This window comes from Narcine bancroftii, chromosome 1 (assembly GCF_036971445.1).
Source record: "Narcine bancroftii isolate sNarBan1 chromosome 1, sNarBan1.hap1, whole genome shotgun sequence".
Classification (NCBI taxonomy): domain Eukaryota; kingdom Metazoa; phylum Chordata; class Chondrichthyes; order Torpediniformes; family Narcinidae; genus Narcine; species Narcine bancroftii.
The window spans coordinates 319620672-319635158 of NC_091469.1; the positions used below are offsets into that span (position 1 = coordinate 319620672).

A 14487-nucleotide genomic window follows, 5' to 3' on the forward strand; every position below is an offset into this window, starting at 1 on the left:
GTTTTCCTTAATTTCTTTTGGATTATATGTAATTTGTTTGTCTTTTTTCCTTGTTGCCAATACCATTTTCTTAGTTTGCTCTGTCTTAAACTGCCATGCTAGGATTTTGTGCGTTTTTTCACCTAGTTCATAATATTTCTGTTTTGTCTTCATTATATTCTTCTCTACCTTATATGTTTGTAATGTTTCATATTTTATTTTTTTATCCGCCAATTCTCTTCTTTTAGTTGTATCTTCCTTCATTGCTAATTTTTTTTCTATGTTTACTATTTCCCTTTCCAACTGCTCTGTTTCCTGATTATAGTCCTTCTTCATCTTGGTTACGTAACTTATTATTTGCCCTCTAATGAATGCTTTCATTGCGTCCCATAGTATAAACATATCTTCCACTGATTCCGTATTTACTTCAAAATACATTTTTAATTGTTTTTCAATAAATTCTCTAAAATCCTGTCTTTTAAGTAGCATGGGGTTTAATCTCCATCTATACATTCTTGGAGGGATGTCCTCTAGCTTTACTGTCAGTATTAAGGGTGAATGGTCCGATAGCATTCTCGCTTTATATTCTGTTTTTCTTACTCTATCCTGCATACTAGTTGATAACAAAAATAGGTCTATTCTTGAGTATGTTTTATGTCTAGTCGAGTAGTATGAGTATTCCTTTTCTTTTGGGTTTTGTTTCCTCCATATATCCAAAAGTTTCATTTCTTGCATTGATTTAATTATAAATTTGGTTACTTTGTTCTTCCTGTTAATTTTTTTCCCCGTTTTATCCATATTTGGATCCAAATTCAGGTTGAAATCCCCTCCTATTAGTATGTTCCCTTGCGTATTAGCTACCTTCAAAAAGATATCTTGCATAAACTTTTGATCTTCTTCGTTAGGTGAATATATATTAAGTAGATTCCAAAACTCCGAATATATCTGACATTTTATCATAACATATCTCCCTGCTGGATCTATTATTTCCTCTTCTATTTTAAATGGCACATTTTTGCTAATTAATATAGCCACTCCTCTTGCTTTTGAATTATACGATGCTGCTGTTACATGTCCTACCCAATCTCTCTTTAATTTCTTGTGCTCCAATTCAGTTAAGTGTGTTTCTTGGACAAATGCTATATCAATTTTTTCCTTTTTCAGTAAATTTAGTAGTTTCTTCCTTTTAATTTGGTTATGTATTCCATTAATATTTAAAGTCATATAGTTCAGCGTAGCCATTTTATACTTTGTTTATCTTCTCTTTCCGTTTTTCCATCATTACCTTTCCTCCTTTTCCATTTCTGTTTTCTTATTTTCAAATCTTTATAAGACAACATTTCTACAACATCCAACATTTTCCTTATTCTCCTATTTCTATCTTCTTTATCCCCAATCTCCCCTTCCCCTCGTGAGTTGTCCTTTATCCCTTGTCGGACAACCACATCTCCCCTCTCCATTTGGGTTTGCGAATCCACTCGCAAGCATTTTGCAGTGACCGCTATTTCCCCCCACCCAGCACCCCCCAGAAAAGATTTCACTTTTCATATGTCACAAAGGTCACTCTTTTAATTCCCTCCTTATTCTCTCTATTCCATTACCTTCCCTTATTAATTCTTGTCTATACTATCTATATTTTCCTCTAAGTACAGATACATTCACGTATGCACATTGTCTCTATTCACTCTTATACCTCCTTACCCGCATACATATCAATCGTGATCATTTTTACTCTCATTACCCGTCTTCATCCCTCAGTCTATTTTTGTCTTTACCCACATACATATCAATCGTGATCATTTTTACTCTCATTACCCGTCTTCATCCCTCAGTCTATTTTTGTAATTGTTCTGCAAATTTTCGTGCTTCTTCTGTGTCCGAGAATAGTCTGTTTTGTTGTCCTGGAATAAATATTTTCAATACCGCTGGATGCTTTAGTATAAATTTATACCCTTTCTTCCATAAAATCGCCTTTGCTGTATTGATCTCTTTTCTCTTCTTTAGGAGTTCAAAACTTATATCTGGATAAATGAAGATTTTTTGCCCTTTATACTCCAGTGGTTTGTTGCCCTCTCTTACTTTTTCCATTGTCTTCTCCAGTACCTTTTCTCTTGTAGTATATCTTAGGAATTTTACTACAATAGATCTTGGTTTTTGTTGTGGTTGTGGTTTAGAGGCCAATGCTCTATGTGCCCTTTCTATTTCCATTTCTTGCTGTAGTTCTGGACATCCTAGGGTCTTAGGGATCCACTCTTTTATAAACTCCCTCATATTCTTGCCTTCTTCATCTTCCTTAAGGCCCACTATCTTTATGTTATTTCTTCTGTTATAATTTTCCATTATATCTATTTTTTGAGCTAGTAGTTCTTGTGTCTCTTTAGTTTTTTTATTAGATTCCTCCAATTTCTTTTTTAAGTCTTCTACCTCCATTTCTGCTGCTACTGCCCGCTCTTCCATCTTGTCCATTTTCTTTCCCATTTCTGTTAAGGTCATATCTATTTTATTCATTTTCTCTTCTGTGTTGTTTATTCTTTTTCTTAAATCATTCAATTCCTGTGTTTGCCATTCTTTAAATGACTCCATGTATCCTTTAATAAGAGAAAGTACCTCCTTTATCTTGCCTTTCTTTTCTTCTTCTATTTCACTGTACTCTTCCTCTTCCTCTTCTTCTTCCTCTGGGTTGGCCATCTGCTGTTTCTTTGTTGCCCTTTCCTTCTCTTCTTTCTTGTTTCTATTGTCTTCTGTGGTCTCTTCTTGCTGCAGGTGTTCTGCAGCTGTCGTTGCCGGCTGTGGAGATCGACTCCCCAGCTGGTCCCCCCTCCCGTCGGTGTGTTTTTTTTCATGCGCGGTTGCGCACTTTTACTCGGCTCAGCGAGCCATTTTTGTAGTCCATTATTTACCGACCCGAGGGAGCGGGTTTCTCTTTCCGCAGCGGGCCTCTTCGAACAGGTAAGGCCTTCACCTTCTTCCTCCGTTGTCTTCTCTTCCTCTCTTCTTACCGTTGCTTTCGATTTTTCTTTTTTTGTCGCCATCTTCTTTCCACCTTTATACTCATTTTTCTTTAACTTTTATTTCTGTGCCTTTGTGTTTTCCTTTGTTTTTCCCGACTTTTCTGGAGAGGGCTGGAGTTCACTGTCCGGCCACTACTCCATCACGTGACTCCTCCCCCCTGTTTTTATGAGTTCTTTTGATCTAGCTCTGAACTTCTATCTTTTTCCAGCAACTCTCAGCTCTCTACTTGTAGACTCTCCATCTTTTCTATTAGATCACCTTATGCTTTCCGAAATCTATGTCCATCTTGATCCCTCTGCTAGCTAATATTGTAAACCATTTCTTCCCTCTCTTCATTCATTTCAAAACTGTTACCATCTCCTTACCTCTCAACTTGGTCTTAATTTACACCTTTGTCTTTGCCCTGTCTCCAACGTTTTTTCTCCCTCAGCTTGTAAAACAACAAAATTATGGTTCTAATGTATTCATGAAATTTCAGTCAATGTGATATTATTAATCAGAATACCACAGGAACAAAACTAGATATTCCTTTCATAAACAGTTATCAGAAATCCATGGTAAAATTAAACAATTTAACTACATCTGTGCGATACTGAGCTAGATGGGCAGCTTCCACAATTTACTCAACCTTTGGCTTATGATCTCAGGTTAATAGGTCTAATTTTATTGTGCATTTTATGATTCTTGTCCATTGTTCTATTTCATTGTCTAAAACTAGCATTCTTTAGAAAATTGAAAATCATGTTACGAAATCCCCTCTGAAATAGCTTCCTGGTAAAGTGCTGATGTTTGAAATTTTGAATTATGGTTCCTGCATGGTTTGCACCAAATGTATCGTCGTAAGTTGGAATTTCAAAGAGGCAGAGAGTTCACATTACATTAACTGTCTTTTATTTGCATTGTTACACTCTATTGCTTTGTTTTAGTTTCAATAAATATTCACAAACCAAAATATAAAATATCTCCCTTGGGACCTACCACTGTGATCGAGGGAGATTCATCACTTGCGCCCACACCTCCTCCCTCAACACCATTCGGGGCCCCAAACAGTCCTCCCAAATGAAGCAAAATTTAACTAAGGGGTCATCTACTGCATCTGGTGATCCTCTACATCGGAGACTGGTTGTAGACTTCGAGATTGCTTTATTGAACGCCTTGGCTCTGTCCACTACAATAGTTTGGATTTCCCAGTGGCCACCCATTTCAATTTCCTGTCCCATTCCCTTGCTGACATGGCTGTCCATGATCTCATGCGCTGCCAGACTGAAACCACCTGCAAATTGGAGGAACAATGCCTTATCTTCCATCTGGCCACCCTCCAACCAGATGCCATGAACTTCAATTTCTCTGGTTTCTGTTAAACCTCCCCTCCTTCATCACATTGTCCCCATGCTGCCTTACCCACTCTATTTCCTTTTCCCTCTATCTCCTTTCACAGAGCCAAAATTAATTCTCACTTCTCCTCTTATCAGATCCAATTTTTTGGCCTGGATTCCTCCCTCAATCAGTCTTTATTCTAATGCCTTCCTGTTCTTTGCTTATTTCTTGAAGAAGGGCTCAGGCCCGAAACATCCAATGGATGCTGCAAGACCTGCTGAGTTTCTCCAGCATTTCTGTGTTTTTAATGTACCTACAATGAGCTTGTCAACTTTATCCATTTTGCTGCCAACTTCCACCCTGACCTCAAATTCACTTGATCTGTCTCAGACAATGTTTTCCCAAACTCTCTGGCTCCATCTCAGGAGACATACTCTCCTGACATTTTCTATAAACTCACTAACTCCCACAGCTACCTTGACCACACCATACCCTGTCCCTTGTAAAGATTATATTCTTTTCTCGCAATTCCTCCGTCTCTGTTGCATCTGCTCCCAGGATAAAGTCTTCCATGGCTTCCCTTCTACCACTGTCAACACGGCACTCACCCGCATATCCATTGCCTGCACATCTGCCCTGGCCCCCTCTACCCCCATGTTCAATGGGGGCAGGATTCCTCTTATCCTCACCTACCTCATTAGTCTGCATGTCTAACATATCATCTTCACCACATCTGCCAACTATGACATGATCCCACCATCCCACCACCAGACACATCTTCCTCTCTCCACTTTCTGCAGGGACCACTCCCTCCCTGTCTCCCTCTTTCATTCCTCCCTTCCCACCAAATGCCTCCTTGGCACCTACCCCTGTGACCCCAATAAATGTTACACTTGTGCCTGCACCTCCTCCCTCACCACCATTCAGGCCTCCAAACAGTCCATCCAGTGAAGCAAAATTTTAATTGTGAATCTGTAGGAGTCACCTTCTGCATTCAATGGTGCCATTGTGGTCTCCTCTATATTAGAGAGACTGGACATAGAATGGATATCGCTTCATTCAGCACCTTTGCTCTGTCTGCTGCAATAGTGGTGATCTCACAGTGGCAATCCATTTCAATTCCTTGCCCCATTCCCATGCCAACATGTCTGTCCATGGCCTCATGCAGTGCCAGACTGAGACCATCCACAAATTAGAGGGTCAACGCCTCATATCATAATCATTGGGGGATCAGAGGTGGAAAGGGTGAGTAAATTTCAATTCTTGGGAGTCACAACTCGGAGGATCTTTTCTGGACCCAACACACGAATGGCATTGTGAAGCAAGCACGCCATCGCCTCTACTTCCTCGGGAGTTTGCAGAGGTTTAGTATGACACCAGAAACCCTGGCAAATTTCTACAGAGGTGTGGTGGAAAGTGTACTGACCAGCTGTATCACAGTCTGGTAATGGGAACACCAATGCATCTGAGCGTAAAGCCCTCCTAAAGGTAGTGGACACAACCCAGGACATCACAGGCAAAACCATCCCCACTATTGAGTACATCTACAGGGAATGCTGTCGTCAGAGGGCAGCAGCAATCATCAAAGACCCACACCACCAAGCACATGCTCTGTTCTTGATGCTACCATCAGGAAAGAGGTATTGGTGCCACAAGACCTGCACCACCGGGTTCAGGAACAGCTGCTACCCCTCCACCTCAATGAAAAACTCAATCAAGGACTCATTTAAGGACTCTTACTTGTGCACTTTATTGTTCTCTCTCTATTGCACAGTCAGTTTGTTACATTTGTTATCTGTTTACATTTCTTTTATTTGTTTACATGTTTACGCTGTGTGCAGTTTATTTTTTGCACTACCAATTAGTGGTAATTTTGCTGCGCCTGCAGGAAAAAGGAATCTCAAGGTTGTATATGATGTCATGTATGTACTCTGACAATACATCTGAAATCTGAAAGTCTGAAATCTGAAAGTCTAAAATCATATTTCATCTGGGCACTCTCCAGCCAGATGGCATTCACATCGACTTCTCTGATTTCCATTAGCCACTCCTCCTGTCTCTCCCCTTCCCCTATCCCTATTTCTCCTTTCCTCTCTATTTGTCTCTCTCACTTTCCCTTTCTTTCTGTCTCCTTTCCTCCAGTTCTGAATTCACTGAGACACCCTCTCCCCCCACATCCTCATCTTTCCTCTTCTGCCCTCCTAAGCATGTCCAATTATCACCTTTTATCTGTTGGCTTGTACTTACCTGCCCCTACCACTCCCCACCCCAACCCTCTCTTTCCTTCTCCCCAGCTTCTTTATTCTGGTAGCTGCCTGCTTTTTACTCACACCTTGAAGAAGGGCTCAGGACCAAAACTTTTCATCCTTTGGATGCTGCAAGACCAGTTGAGTTCCTCCAGCATTTCTGTTTGTTTTTGCTACAATCACAGCATCTGCAGACTTTCATGTTTCACCCTGCATGTTGGGCAAGATGTCTTCAAAACTTGCCTCTTTTGCCAACCTTCCTTTATTCCTTCTCTCCTCCTTTCCTTCCTTCCTTCCTTCCTTGTGATTTTATCATGCAAAGAAGGTATTTGAAGAACCAGCTGAGTGTGGTTGGGCTTTGCATTGAGAGGTTCCTGTAGTGATCTGTTAGGGCTGGATGACTGGCCTCCAACCACTGCACTTTCTTGTGTTGGGCATGACTATACCCAATGGCATGTTTTCCTCTTCACGGTCCTTGATTTCAGTTTTCCCAAAGTTCCTTGATGCCATGTTCTGTCGAATGTTACCTCAATGAAGACACCTCATCTTCAATTCTGAGACTCAGCTGCTTGGCTCTGCTGTTTGAACTCTTCTTTGTCTTTGGCTTGGCTTCGCGGACGAAGATTTATGGAGGGGGTAAAAAGTCCACGTCAGCTGCAGGCTCGTTTGTGGCTGACAAGTCCGATGCGGGACAGGCAGACACGGTTGCAGCGGTTGCAGGGGAAAATTGGTTGGTTGGGGTTGGGTGTTGGGTTTTTCCTCCTTTGCCTTTTGTCAGTGAGGTGGGCTCTGCGGTCTTCTTCAAAGGAGGTTGCTGCCCGCCAAACTGTGAGGCGCCAAGATGCACGGTTTGAGGCGTTATCAGCCCACTGGCGGTGGTCAATGTGGCAGGCACCAAGAGATTTCTTTAGGCAGTCCTTGTACCTTTTCTTTGGTGCACCTCTGTCATGGTGGCCAGTGGAGAGCTCGCCATATAACACGATCTTGGGAAGGCGATGGTCCTCCATTCTGGAGACGTGACCCATCCAGCGCAGCTGGATCTTCAGCAGCGTGGACTCGATGCTGTCGACCTCTGCCATCTCGAGTACTTCGACGTTAGGGATGAAAGCGCTCCAATGGATGTTGAGGATGGAGCGGAGACAACGCTGGTGGAAGCGTTCTAGGAGCCGTAGGTGGTGCCGGTAGAGGACCCATGATTCGGAGCCGAACAGGAGTGTGGGTATGACAACGGCTCTGTATACGCTTATCTTTGTGAGGTTTTTCAGTTGGTTGTTTTTCCAGACTCTTTTGTGTAGTCTTCCAAAGGCGCTATTTGCCTTGGCGAGTCTGTTGTCTATCTCATTGTCGATCCTTGCATCTGATGAAATGGTGCAGCCGAGATAGGTAAACTGGTTGACCGTTTTGAGTTTTGTGTGCCCGATGGAGATGTGGGGGGGCTGGTAGTCATGGTGGGGAGCTGGCTGATGGAGGACCTCCGTTTTCTTCAGGCTGACTTCCAGGCTAAACATTTTGGCAGTTTCCGCAAAACAAGACGTCAAGCACTGAAGAGCTGGCTCTGAATGGGCAACTAAAGCGGCATCGTCTGCAAAGAGTAGTTCACGGACAAGTTTCTCTTGTGTCTTGGTGTGAGCTTGCAGGCGCCTCAGATTGAAGAGACTGCCATCCGTGCGGTTTGAACTAAGGCTGTGATAAAGTCATCACTGTTTATTCATGGTGGAACCGGGAATATATAGTGAGCAGATTATTAGAGATCTGGTGCTGCTTAATGGTGCTTTGATGGTGCCTTCTATCACTTAGTTAATGAGAGTTTTTTCTTATAACTTCTTCTTTAAGTATCAATTCTTGCCATATTACTTTTCTGTGAAATGGCATCATCGTCCGATCATTAAAATGGTATATATAATACATAAATTAGTCTTTGTTGTAATATTACATCACTGTTTCTGAAGCTCTAACATTCTTCACTTTGTCTCCAGACCAATTTTTCTATGGCCCACAGGCTCTAGTGTTGATATTGTTAAACTCTGCACAGAGTATTTCAGATGATCTATGATTTACACTCTTGACGTGCATGAACGAGACCATCATGTAGCGGCCCCATGATTTCATAAGTAAGTTGCATCTGCTGTCCCACTCAGTTTGCTCAGGCAGAATCCTCCTGCCATTTGTAATTGGAGGCAGATGCTGATTCCTCAGCAGGTAATTAATAGCTTCTGCCGTTCAACAGATTTTTTTTATCATGTGTCTCCTGTTCTGTTTAGCGGAGGATACTCCAGTGAAATAACTTTCCCTGTCAAATAACATTCCATGCTAAATTCTGAACAACTGCTGCAGGGTCACTTCACGAGAAGTAAAATTTGTAAACCACTCCCAGCACTATCCAAACCTCTTTAGCAGTGGTTCTTAAAACCTTTTTCTTTCCACTCCCATCATATGCCATCAGTGCTCTGTGATTAGTAAGGTATTGCTTAAGGTGGGACATGAGTGGGAAGGGAAGGTTGAGAATCACTGCTCTAGTCCCAATTGTGACTGAAATATTTTGCTTGAGAAAAATTGTCATTGGCCCATTTCCTTTGGAGGTCTGAAACCGTGCACATAATGAGTCAATTAGGTACAATTAAAAGAGTGGTTTTCAAAATTTTTCTTCCCACCCTCATACCACCTTAAGCAATCCCTTACAGAGCTCCGATGGTATAGGGAATACTTTGAGTGGTGTGTGAATGGAAAGAAAAAGGTTGAGAACCACTGCTCTATAGTTAAGAGGCGGCCATGTTACTGTTAGGCAGATTTAAAATCAAAGGGAAAAGTGCTAAAATGATGAATTTAGAATGAAAACGTACGAATAGAATAATTAATGTAAACTTTTGCCTTCCATTTGCTTCTCGAGGTGACCCAATAAAGAAACAATCTGCTTCAGCCTTGGTAAAACAAAGTATATGCTGGGCATGCATTAGGCAGGAAATGTAGTGAAGGGAAAGGATAAAGCACTCTTTAATTAATGCATTGTTAAATTATTTTTGCAATGCAGACAAAAATCTGGAGCAGCAAATTCTTCAGGAGCAACTGAATCATCTCAAGAAAAGAAATCACGAATTGAGTTTGACAGCAGAGCACCTCAGTGCACACATGCTGGTAAGGACGAACTGAATGATAGCCAGATGGATAAAGCTGATTCCAAAAGGCCACTTTTAAGCATGTTTCTCTGCTTATAATGGATCGTTTTAGTATTGATGAAATATTCTGCCATCCAAATGACATTCACTTTTAGTTACTCTAACAAAAGTTTCCATCACTTATAGAAGATGCACCTACTATTCAGAGTAGATCATAAGTTGTGTAGAAATTCATCAATGGTTCATAATGTGTATGTGGCTCTTCCACCCAAACAACACACCAGCCTCTAACCGTTATTTATATTTGCTTTGCATATTTAGTGATAGGATGTTGGTCATTTGGTTTCACCCTAAGCAGAAGGACAACCCTAGTTTATATTTGAGAGTCATTTAACATCCATCAGATTACATCCCTGCACCAGTCTATAGAGTTCCACCATGTCCTTCATTATCTACAAGAAAAAAAGTGAATATTGTAACACAGGTATTGTATTTAAGAGTCAAGTGGAGATTTCCCTCCTCTTGCACCTTCCAAGTGGGTTGAGGGACCTATAAAATGATATGCTTGGTCTTTACTTGTTGGCCACTCTTTTACAGAGAGTCTTCTGATCTAGTAATCCGAGTTAAAGCAGAAGATCTTGTAGCAAACAAACTGCTCTAACAAAATACAGTGCAACCTCTTTGGAACACGATTCGTCAATCCGCGGAATTGCTTATAGCGCGGGTGTCCGTGGACCCCAAACTGCTAAGGGGCGGGCTGATGACAATCAGCCCGTGACCCAACTCCCCGCGCCTGACAGCCCCCATCCCCGCGTCTGACAGCCCCCGTCCCCGTGCCTGACAGCCCCCCTCCTTGCTGCCCCTGCCCCCTGGTGCAGGACTTAGGGGTAGGGGCTGCCAGTGTGGGACTTTGGGCTGGGGTGACCGGCACAAGATGTCGGGGCTGGGGCAGTCACCACGGGACGTCAGGGCGGGGGTCCCTGCTCCGATGCCGACGTCCCATGGCGTCTGCCCCTGCCCCGAAGTCCCACACCGGCCGCCCCTGCATCTGTTCCGCGACTCAGCTGTAGTATGAAATCTTGGACCACAACTACCGCATTCTAATGAGGTTTTGCAGTATTAGAGCCTAGGAGGGGGCAATATGGCTAATGGAAGAGTTGTGTGTGGGCAACCACAGGTTGTGGTTAGTGTTCTCTTTCTCTGTTATATTGATCACTGCATTTGGTGCTGCTTCCTGCACTCATATGGAACATGAACATTTTTTTTGTTCCAAGTTTTCTCCCTGTTCTCACCATCATATTGGCCATATCTGATTCTTTATTGTTTTGGCCTCTCTCTCTGTTTCAAGAGATAGTCGAAACCAAAATCAGGGTGGAATGTTTGGTGTAGCAGTTAGCACAGTTCCTTTACAGTGCCAGCGATCAGGACCGGGGTTCAAATCCCACACTGTCTGTAATGAGTTTGTACGTTCTCCCTGTGTCTGCATGGGTTTTCCCCAGGGGCTCTGGTTTCCTCCCACCATTCAAAACATACCAGGGGTTTTAGGTCATTTGGGTGTAATTGGGCAAACATCATTTCTTTTTCCCAGTTTATTTGTCTCCATCTATTTACTTCAATGACTTGTCTTTCCATGCGGCTGTCTCTGAGATTTCTTCCTTTTTTCTGAACCATGGCTTCTCCTTTACCATAGCAGTCAGAGCCCTTGACCACATCCTATCTGTTTCTCACACCTCTGCTATTATAGAGCAATGTCAGAGTTCTGCAGGTCCACACTATCCACCCCACTAACATTCACATTGAACCATTTCCTTCACCTCCAACAAGGTTCCGCCACCAGGTACAATTCCCTGCTCCCCTTTCAGTAATCAAAGGGAGTCTTCCCTCTCTGATTTTGTCTTCACCAATTACTCTCCTCTTTTATACTTTCCATTTAACCAAGGCAGATACAACACCTGTCATTTTATCTCTTCCCTCTCAATTATCTGGAGACCAAAACAATCCTCCCAGGTGAAGCAGTGTTTCAATTACACTTTCTCCAGTATACCACATTCAGTGCTGATATTGTTGTCTCCTTTACTCCGGAGAAACTAAACTAGTTGGGAAGCCATTTTGCAGAGCATTTGAGTTTCCAGTGACCTGCCACTTTTGTTTTCCATTCCACTCTCTCATTGGTCCATCTGTGTGGCCTCCTTCACCGTTAAGGTTCAATGTAAGTTGAGGAAAAGCTTGTCATCTTTTATCTGAGCACTTAGCTGTCTCCTAAATACAATATTGAATTCCATAACTCTAGGTAACTCCTAACTCTGTATCAGAAGAGGCCATTTCTGTTGTATGTGATATAGACTCTGTTATTCTCTCTTTCTTAGTACCAGATATGTCCAATCACTCTGCATTTTGCAACTGTTAAAATCCTTTATTTGAGTTCTCATTCTCTTACTGCCCTTATTCCATTGATTTATATACCTTTGTTCAGAATCTGTCTCTTCAACTGCCCCATTAACCCCATCAACCAGATGATCTCTCTGCAATTTATCCCCATGGCTACCTTGGCCTCCTGTATCAAAGATATTCCCTAACCTCTTTGCAATTTAAAAGTGCTGTTTTTTTTTGTCATCATTTGCAAGTCCTATTTCTGAGACCTAGAAAGCCTAAACATTGGCTGACCTCAGTTTTTGTAGAAAACAATTAGTTAATTATCATGTATAATTAACAAAAGAGGAAGACCACAACCAGGTTCAAATTAAGTGTCAATGAATAGCAGTGTTTGTTACATTTTGTTCCTCCAGGAGTTACAGTTGAGTAAACAGAGATATGAAGTGGAGCGCCAGCATCAACTGACTGCCCTCTGCCTCCTACACAAGTGCCTTGATCTGACGCATTGCCTGCCTATATCATCATCCAGGTGAACTGAGGAGTTTGACACCACTTGGTCAAGAGTGAAACCTCAGTGGAGAAATGTGTGCTCTGACTGTATAGTTTTCATTTCAAGATTGATTACATTTGATTTTTTTTGTTTCAAGAGTCATCAGTTTACAACATGGAGCTTTTCAAGTTATTTTCAAAAGGAACCTCTTGAGGAAACTCCCATTGCCAAAAAGCTTAGTTCACATGTTTAGTCACCTCAGCCAAGCTTGACCCAAAGCTACTGTTCTTTTAGCACTCATCTACTGAGAACTTAAAATAGAAAGCTGGATATGGACACATTGGGGTTCCTGTGCTTATATTAAAAATGCAGAAAAGGCCACGCTAAAGAAAATAGTCAGTGAATTTGGTGCCTTTTATGTATTGCATAGAAATAATTTTTTTTTTTGTTTTGTTTAAATTCATAATCTACCTGCAGAAAATATGTTTTTCTATTTTTGAACCATGGGGGCAATTAGTCCAAAACTCTATTGTGTAAAATAAATTGAAACGCAAGCTTTTAACCAAATGATTTCTAACTATTCATTTATTTTTGAAGCCTCGTTAGGTTTTAAGAGTTATCAAACTTTTCCTAGAAGTGCAAACCTATTTCAGGTTATTGTCTTTGTTAAAAATAATGAGGTGATGCATTTGATATGAATGCTTTCAGGACTTTTACCCATTGCTTTCCTTAAAGTAATTTTCTTTTAATGCCACGCACAGTCTAACATATGGAGCTTTGCAGTTTGTTGTTTATATATTGACAGTGTGAAACCTTTATTGGTTTGCATATTTATAGCATTCACTGATTATAAAGTTAAATGTATATTTTGATGTTTTGCAGCAGGCTTGCTTTTAATCCAGTCGTTGGTAAGAAAAAGGTACAGATTTTCAATGAAATGTAGAACTAGGGACTGAATTTTGTAAAAAAAAAATAGATTTGTTATTTTTATTTTGTGGCATCAATGATATAAATGTTAAGGAAAAACTACCTTTTACTACTCAGTACCACTTTTAATATTAGGAATTACTTGAAGAACTCTTTCTATTTTTGTATTGAAATTAATTAAAACAGAAAATCTTGTAGCAACCAAGAAATACATGAAACTTGCCTCACTCTGAAGAAGAATAGGGATCACAAAATGTGTTTTTTTTTCTCAGAGAAAAATTGCCTAAAATAATTTTGTTTTCATAATGTATAATTGTAATTCTTAAGGAAATTGTTATATACAATGTGACACACTTTTGTGCAATAAGCTTTCTTTTCTAAATACAAACCTTGTGCTACTAAAACATTGCTTACAGGGTCCATTGACCCAATCATGGAATCTTGATCCCTCATCGACCCCCCCTGGCAAATACAAATAAATAAATAGATAGACATGCAGTTTCCATATGCATTAGTGAGGGAAACTGCATATCATGAACATAGCGTCCAGGCCTCCCAGGAACAACCCAAACTTTGTTACAACATCCCAATCGCCAAGTAACAAATCTGTAAATTAACCAAGCAAGTGATTACAATAACAGTAAAATAAACCCTTTGCTTCTGGCTGGGAAGATGGTGAGGTACCAAATTCATTTGACTCAGCCAAATGGCGCTGAGTCCGAGTCTTCAGCATCGGTTGCAACCGGAGTCGGTGACTCCATTCATAATATCGGGTGCAGTGCCTTCCACATCAAAGAAGTTGTCACGGGCTCCCAGGCAGAAGTGAGGACCTCAGGCTCTTGGGCAAGAGCAGGGACCTCAGGCTACTGACAGGAGCGGGAACCTCTGACTTTACAATTCTTTTGACCCCAAAAGTTAAATCAAACCCCGCCCCTGGTGTTATCAACCCCTTTTTGAACCCCCTGCCATTTTACAACTCTTGGATAGTCCCATCAACCCCTAGGGATCAATAACAACCACTTTCGACACC

General features: G+C 41.3%; 1 protein-coding gene across 1 annotated transcript in view; it reads left to right on the forward strand.

Annotated features, from left to right (window-relative positions):
* The window catches only part of LOC138757471 (genetic suppressor element 1-like), a 163627-nt gene extending 150844 nt beyond the window's left edge, over positions 1-12783 (forward strand). The window contains 3 exon segments of the mRNA XM_069924875.1: positions 9583-9686; positions 12454-12603; positions 12688-12783. Coding sequence (XP_069780976.1) covers positions 9583-9686; positions 12454-12603; positions 12688-12783 — 350 coding nt within the window.
* The last annotated feature ends 1704 nt before the right edge of the window (positions 12784-14487 follow it).